Source organism: Primulina tabacum, chromosome 2, assembly GCF_025594145.1.
Source record: "Primulina tabacum isolate GXHZ01 chromosome 2, ASM2559414v2, whole genome shotgun sequence".
Taxonomy (NCBI): domain Eukaryota; kingdom Viridiplantae; phylum Streptophyta; class Magnoliopsida; order Lamiales; family Gesneriaceae; genus Primulina; species Primulina tabacum.
In genome coordinates this window covers 9,432,834-9,441,167 of record NC_134551.1, presented here as the reverse complement: position 1 = coordinate 9,441,167, position 8,334 = coordinate 9,432,834, and the positions used below count along the sequence as shown (strand labels likewise).

Here is an 8,334-nt window from a genome sequence, read left to right as displayed (position 1 = left end):
ACTTTATATGTCTAGAATAATGAAATTAGGCTTATCATTAATCAAACAACTTGTAAAACCAAATCTTGATATCATTTATGAACCATTTACAGCAAATTGTTTAAAATTGATAAATTTGTTACAACTAAGATATTTTAGAATATAATATTTTATATAGAGTATAATGATTTTATATTGATAAAAAAAAGTAAAATCTAAATTTTAAGATGATATATTATGATGTTTAATCATAAATTTTATATACTAAATTGACATGTCATTCGAAATTAATAAATATTTTAAAATAATGATATAACATTTATTATGATTAAAACTTAATAAATCCGCTTTTGTTTAACAAGATGAAATTTATTATGCAATTACTGAAATGAATAAAAATAGAACAAAGATAAGAAATAAATTGTATAATAATATAATAATATTTTTATATTTAATGTACGATGACTCGATCAATATATTTTCTAGTGAAATTAAATAACAATTCAATTTAAAATATCTATAAAAAAAAGTAGAACTATATATGATAAATGATAATGTAGATGGAATTGTCTAAATGAAACATGTTAATGATTATTTTGGTAATTCAAATAAAAATTATCCAATAAAAATATTTAAAGTACTAGAAACAATCTAAAACAATTTGTTCATTATTTTTAAAATTTTCAACAAAACAAAAATAAATAAAAATTAGATTAAAAAAATGTCGATTATTAAGATATTGTAGTAAAACCAACCTAAAAAAAATAACAGTTAATAGTTTTTTTAATTGTTAAATTTGTTGGTTTTGATTATTTATGAATAAATTTAATTTTTTTTATTTTAGTTTGGAATTAATTTATAAAAATATATTCTATTATAAGTGCTAGCTCTACCTATGAAAAAGTCGCAATTTTTTAGCAAGTGGTAAGAGCATTGTATATAATATATATATATATTAAGAAAAACATTATATACATAAAAGTTGATACAGTTGTTATTGAATATTATGATAATAGCGAGGCTAATAATTATTTTACACACGCTATGATGCTAGTTAGTACTGCTTCTGCATGCATAAATGTCTCTGAATGTGTAAGAATCGGCCACTTTTTTCGCTTTTCCATCATCTCCCATCAAAAGACTGAAGAAAGGCTTCTCAAAAGACCTCTGCTTTTATTTTGTTTGTCTGCCATTTATTTCTCGTTTCACATCGCCTCTCCCAAACTGAGCCAGAAAATCTGGTCATACAATCGTTTTCTCGATCCTCCGTCATTCCATTTTCTCTCTTAAAACCATTAAAGAAACCCATACTGAGCTCAAGTTCTGCTCTTCCATTTTCCATATTCATTGCAGTTTCAAAATCTTCAAGTGGTTGTCTTCGAAAAACATAGAAGTGTTTTGCAACTTTTGGGCTAAAAATCCAACCTTGATAGTTTTTGAACGTTTTTACGTGAACCCTTTTGGAAAAAGAGTGGGGGGAAAATGATCACAATTACTGACCTCTACCATGTTCTTACAGCTGTGGTTCCTCTCTATGTGGCCATGATCTTAGCTTATGGTTCGGTAAAATGGTGGAAAATCTTCACGCCGGACCAGTGTTCAGGAATCAACAGATTTGTGGCGCTATTCGCGGTCCCGCTTCTCTCTTTTCACTTCATCGCCTCCAACAATCCTTATGAAATGAACTACAGATTCATTGCGGCAGACTCTCTGCAGAAAATAATAGTACTCTCTGTTCTTGCCGTATGGTCAAGAACCAGCGCCAGAGGATCCCTGGAGTGGTCTATTACTCTTTTTTCAGTCTCCACGCTGCCTAACACTCTCGTAATGGGAATCCCTTTACTGAAAGGAATGTATGGTGATTTCTCAGGGAGTTTAATGGTTCAAATTGTTGTGTTACAGTGCATAATCTGGTACACTTTGATGCTGTTTCTGTTCGAGTATAGAGGAGCAAGGATGCTCATTTCAGAGCAGTTTCCCGACACAGCAGGCTCCATTATTTCGTTCAGAGTTGATTCTGATATAAATTCTTTGGATGGGAAAGAGCCTTTGCAGACTGAGGCAGAGGTTGGAGAAGATGGGAAGATTCATGTTACTGTGAGGAAATCAACCAGTTCAAGATCGGATATTTTTTCAAGGAGATCCCATGGTGGCCCACATTCTGGTGTTTCTTTAACTCCAAGACCGTCTAACTTAACCAATGCTGAGATTTACTCTCTGCAATCTTCAAGAAATCCTACTCCCAGGGGCTCAAGTTTTAACCACACTGATTTTTACTCAATGGTGAATGGTAAGAATAGCAGTCCAAGACAATCGAATTTTGGGAACTTGGGTGGTTTTGATGAGGAGAGTGGATATGTGAATCAAGGTAAAAGTAATGGAGGGTATCCTGCTCCCGCCAGCGCCGGAATATTCTCTCCGGCTGCGGCCGGAGGTGGAGGTAAGAAGAAGGCTAATGGGGTTGAGGGTTGTGGTGGAAAAGATCTTCACATGTTTGTGTGGAGTTCAAGTGCTTCACCTGTTTCTGAAGGAGGGATTCATGTTTTTAGAGGAGGTGATTATGGAAACGAACTTAATATTGGAGCTCATCCCAAAGGTATAATATTTCTAAAAAAAATATTTGGACCCTTTTTTTCTTGGTCAGATTACTACAGTTGAATCTTCAGTTTAAATTAATTTCTTGGATTTGAAAATGAAACAGTGCATGAAATTAATGTTTCTTGTTGGAACTATATTGAGTACATTTTTTATGCAACTAACTGCTTATCATTTAGGAAGACATGCTCTTGTGTTTCTATTTCTATTATTAGCTTTTGGTTGTATTTTTCCTAAGGAATTTCCTTCTAGGATGCGCATTCTGTTCTTTGTTTGTCAACAAAACTGCAACACCCCTCAAATTTTGGTTTATTTGTCTTCTATTATCACATGTTTTCCATTATTTTTTTTATATTATAAAGTTTTTGTTGTGATTTTTATTTTCATGAATATCATCTGCGGACAAGCCTTAGTAGTACCAAACTAGTTCGCATTGAACCGTTTTGATGCACGTGTTTGATGATGTAGATTATGACGATTTTGGCCGGGATGAATTTAGTTTTGGGAGCAAACGTGGTCCAAATGGTCCTGATCGTGAATTGCCTGTTCTTTCCAAGCTTGGTTCCAGCTCCACTGTTGAGCTTAACCCAAAGACGATTGTGGATGTGAAGCCAACTGCGATGCCGCCAGCCAATGTGATGACAAGGCTCATACTGATCATGGTTTGGCGAAAACTCATTCGGAATCCCAACACGTATTCGAGCCTCTTTGGCCTCTCTTGGTCTTTGGTCTTATTCAAGTATATGCACGATCATCCTTTGTTTATGTTGGTGAAGCCAAAAGTATTTCATGATAAGAAAAATTATAATCTTGCAAGCGGAAGTGGTCGCCACACCACTCGGCCTGGCCCCGCCCCTGCCCCCGTCTGGCAACACCACCTGTTTTTGTATGCTCTTGTTTTAGTTTTAAAACACTTGAAAATTTGTGATTCTTGCAGGTGGCACGTTGAGATGCCCGCGATAATTGCCAAGTCGATCTCCATTTTATCTGATGCTGGTCTTGGAATGGCAATGTTCAGTCTTGGTACGTTATAACGAGCATCCATATGTACGCATTGCTTTTTCTTTCAACTAGAGTGCTAACGATAAAGACTAACTACTCAAGTAAAATGGGATTTCTAGGATTGTTTATGGCATTGCAACCAAGAATGATTGCCTGCGGAAAATCGGTTGCTGCCTTCTCGATGGCAATTCGGTTCCTGACAGGGCCGGCAGTTATGGCTGCCGCATCAATTGCTGTTGGCCTCCGAGGTGTTTTACTGCACATTGCGATTGTTCAGGCAGCTCTTCCTCAGGGAATTGTTCCCTTCGTTTTCGCCAAGGAATACAATGTTCATCCAGACATACTGAGCACAGGGTAGGTACTAACAAATTAAACATACTTGTTCACAAAACCACCGCACATCCATTTCTCAACAACTGATGAGATGCAAATGTTTACAGGGTCATATTCGGGATGTTAATCGCCCTCCCAATCACTCTGGTTTACTACGTCTTGCTAGGACTCTAAAGTGGTTGCTAACAACAATCTAAATCATGAGAGAGCTAACCCTTCTGCTCAATGCTATTTTTTCGGGATTCTAACTCAAAAGTATCAGCAATCTCACATAAAAGTAAATCTAAAGGGGCCATGCAGCAGTCATAAACACGAAAAAAAGAAAAAGAAAAAGAACAAACGGCTAGTGCTCTTGTAACATAATAGTCGTTGCAGTAGAATTTTGTTGTTTATTGTCATTATATTTTGTGTTCCTGCAATCCTGCCTCCTTTTTCACTCCTTCCTTGTGCCCTTTATTTACTTTTGTGGCCTTTTTTCACGAAAAACGGTGAAGCATGTTTCTTGTGTTAAGGTCCCACTGTATATATTTGTTCCTTTTTTCTCGAAGGGTGGAGTCAAACATTTTACCTAACAATCGTGCTACCTCGTAAAAAATGTATTTGATATATATTATATAAGATTTATGTAATATGTTTTTATCTATTGACGTGTGATTTGTAAATTATTGTATTTAGTATGAAGATCTATTTGTATGTATCTTAAAATAGAATGACAGTGAGTTCTCTCCTTGCAAAAAATAAAGAAAATTCAGTGACATTTAATCTTTTGAATCCATCAAAATTTCATTATTACAAAAATTGCGGCGTTAGCCTGGCGTGTTGGTTTTGGTTTGACATTAAATATTTAGTTGGAGCAGACGATTGTGTAGAATAATAAATATTGGGATGGAGAGGAAATTGTTAAATATGGAAATGTGTGACAGCGGACGAATCCTATTGTCCTATAAATCTCACATTTCTTTTCATTTGTTTCAAATATGTAATTCAATATATATATTTATCATTTTTTCTATATGATTTTATAGATTTATCTATGAAAGAAAAAATATTTATTGGGTTCCAACACATAATTTATTCTTTAAATTATCTTTTCAATAATATTTTTTTAAATATTTGATTAGAGTTTTGTTTTTCTAGAGTTTTATATAATTTGACTTTAGATGTGATTCGATATACTTAAAAATGTTTATTTTCTTATAAATTTTATCTTACCATGATTTGTAGGTATCTGATCAAGGAAACAATTTTAAGGAAAATCATGTCTGTAAATATAATGATCATACGTTGTGCACAAGCGAGAGACAGAGAGAAAAATATTCACAGAGACAAGAATTAAGCCAAAGAGCGCAGCAATTTTGAAGATTATTGTTATATACAACTATGTGAAATTGTTAATTGAAGAATTTTTTTTGGTTCTGTTCCTCCAATTTTTGACACATAATTTTGGCATTCTTTATTTATTCTATTGTTGTTTTTATACTGCACTTTGTTTCCTTAACGAGTTAGATGATATATTTTTTCATAGAATCAATAATATTGATTTTGTAAACTCAAATTGTTTTTCTATTGATTATTTTGTCCTGAGTCATTACACAAGTATTTATATTTATGCATAATTATCTCTAAGTTATTTTAATTAAGTTAATTATTTGTGTATTTTATTATTCTGCTGTGTGTTGTCAACTCCAATCTATTTACTTCAAATCTTACTAACAACAAATTATTCTCGGAATATTTCTTTTATTTTGCATATATTAATTCTTATTTTTTATTTAATATTTTTTTTATAAATCAACAATATAATTATAATAATGTTATTTATAATATGCGAAGTAATGCACGAAATTATTAGAATTGATTAATAAATTGAATATATGAAATTTAATTAAATACAAATTCAAACATTCGAACTATTATATATTTGTACCATAAATGATAGATTAAAACATTTCATAATATGAAGTGAGCATCTCTGTTTTTTGTTTTTTTATATATCGACCAAAAAATTCTTGATATTTGATATACTTATCGACAAATATTTATACGTAGCTGGTTTTATCTCGCATTTTGAACGACTGCATTGAGATCGCGTGCATCTCTGCATTCAAGATCCTAAATATAATAAATGATTCAAATTTGATCATGTATGGCCTAATATTAAAAATTCTCTGATGACATCAATCCATCGAACACATAGCTCAAATCCATATCACAAACTTGGATTCGTCACAACCAGAGACTCCAATATCAGGTTTGTTTGGACTACATTTATTTTCAATTAATTTAAGTATTGATTAAAATATAGGTGATATTTCATTCGAACGATCTCTTAGAATTAAAAAAATAAAAATTAAAGAAAAAAGAGGGCAATATTTCAGAATTGATACACACGATGAAATAAGAACATCGTGAACTTATGAATATTTTAGAAAAAAGATCCACTGAACTTCAGCAAAATTATCATAACACTTCAAAATGATAAATTAAGATTAGAAAATTCGCAAAATAAAATTGAAACTCGACAACAACAAAGGACATTAGATGTCCTTCAAGAAGAGAATAAAATTTTACACATGGATTCGAGCGTGATTGAAAATCCTGAAATGCATGAAATATTTCTAGCTATTACAAGCAAAATAAACTTCCCATGGAAGCCCATTTGTATTTTGGTGGTGCATTGGAGATAAGGCTGGACCTTTTATGAAGCCAATAAGGCCACCGCCTCAGGGTCCAGTTTTTGAGGGAGTCCAACATATATATTTTAAGTTGATGACCTACTGAAATAAGTTTTTTTGGCCCAATATTAAATAAAAAGAAGAATAATTTAAATTTTTTATTTATAATTAATCAAACTCGATATTTTCTTCAATTTCAATTTGAACAATTTAAACAATATCAATAGACTTTGGGGCATTTGTTGACTTCGAAGAAGTTAACGAGTTAGCCCTTAACTAGCTTGATGAAGTATTATATAGCACTTCAACAATCTTTTAAGATGCTACGGTGTCTGGCAAAATTGAATAAATTATTCTCAAATACTTATATTGCCTATAAGATTTTGTTAAATATCCTCGTAACAGTTGCATAAGCAGAAAAAAGCTTATCGAAGTTAAAGTTAATAAACACTTATCTTCGATGAGATCTGAAGCGAAAATTTAAAAATAGGTTCTCTTGTTGGTATAAATAATGCTAAAATCGGTTAGAAAATAATAAATACTACATAAATACATAAGAAACAATATATTACATAAAAAAACAAGTCAAAAATATTTGAAATAATTACATAAATAGTAATCATCTAGCTATTTTAGAGGAAAAAATATACATCATGTATAATCTAGTTTTCGGATCATTTTTTTGTTAATCAACAACATAGCTAGCTCATTTAGTTTATTTTGTGACATTATTGATTATATATATATATATATATATATATATATATATATATATATATAAAGAAAATCTGACAAAGGGAATTTTGATTTTTTTGAGTATGTATCTTGTGAGACGGTCTCACGAATCATTATTTGTGAGACGGGTCAACCTTACCGATATTCACAATAAAAAGTAATACTCTTAGCATAAAAAGTAATATTTTTCATGGATAACCCAAATAAGATATTCGTCTCACGAAATTGATCCGTGAGACCGTCTCACAAGAATTTGTGTTTTTGTTTTAGAATTTCCTAACCATAATGCATTTTTTTAGTAATCTTTTTTGTAATGGAATATATTTTTTCTTTTCTTTTTATGACTATTTTTTTTTAAAAAAGTTTAGCATAACTCTATTGCAAATCCACTTAACCCCAAACTCTTTTGATGAAAACATAAATTAATAGTACGTAAAGAAATTTTAATAAAGTACAAAAGTCAAAACATATTGAAACTTTAAAGGAACCGATGCCAATATAATTAGATTTTATAGATATTATTATATTAATTAACAAACTAGATAATGGAGACACGAGACAATATTTTCCACGATTTCAGCTCACCAAATTCCATAATCTGTTCTTACGTAAAGTTTTGTTCGGGTGTCTTTATTAGATTATCAATTATTTCAAGGTTTTGATTTTTTTATGTTTATATATTTCTGATAGTATTTGATTAAACTTATTAATCTTTCGAATTGTTATAAGAGCTTATAAGTTGTAAGATCTTTATTTTAAAAATAATCTGTAAAGTGTGTAGATAAATTTATTTTAAATAATTTTAAACAGTAATGTGTTTGATATTATAAGAACTTTTTATCGTGTGAACTATCAAAAATAATATAATATTATGAGTTATAAATATGAGTTATATATATGAAAATAGTTTTATAATTTTAATATTAAAAAAATAAATCTATTTTATATTATATTTAGAAAAATTTATGTTCTTTAAAAAAAAAATATTTAATATTATTTTTTATATGTGAAAATA

At 30.7% G+C, this 8,334-nt stretch overlaps 1 protein-coding gene across 1 annotated transcript; it reads left to right on the top strand.

Moving 5' to 3' along the window:
• The first annotated feature begins 1,113 nt into the window (after positions 1 to 1,113).
• On the top strand, positions 1,114 to 4,242 carry LOC142529931 (putative auxin efflux carrier component 1b). The gene is made up of 5 exons (XM_075635651.1): positions 1,114 to 2,575; positions 3,043 to 3,313; positions 3,512 to 3,597; positions 3,696 to 3,930; positions 4,017 to 4,242. Exons 1-5 carry the CDS (start codon positions 1,462 to 1,464, stop codon positions 4,081 to 4,083), a joined length of 1,773 nt encoding a protein of 590 aa, XP_075491766.1. The 5' UTR covers positions 1,114 to 1,461; the 3' UTR covers positions 4,084 to 4,242.
• Positions 4,243 to 8,334: the final 4,092 nt, after the last annotated feature.

What these genes read in the sequence shown, in the direction of transcription:
- LOC142529931 (XM_075635651.1), top strand. Translation starts at nt 1,462, where the DNA reads ATGATCACAATTACTGACCTCTACCATGTTCTTACAGCTGTGGTTCCT. An exon ending in TGGTCTTTGGTCTTATTCAA is followed by an intron (nt 3,314 to 3,511) that starts GTATATGCACGA and finishes TGATTCTTGCAG; the next exon opens with GTGGCACGTTGAGATGCCCG. An exon ending in CCAGACATACTGAGCACAGG is followed by an intron (nt 3,931 to 4,016) that starts GTAGGTACTAAC and finishes AAATGTTTACAG; the next exon opens with GGTCATATTCGGGATGTTAA.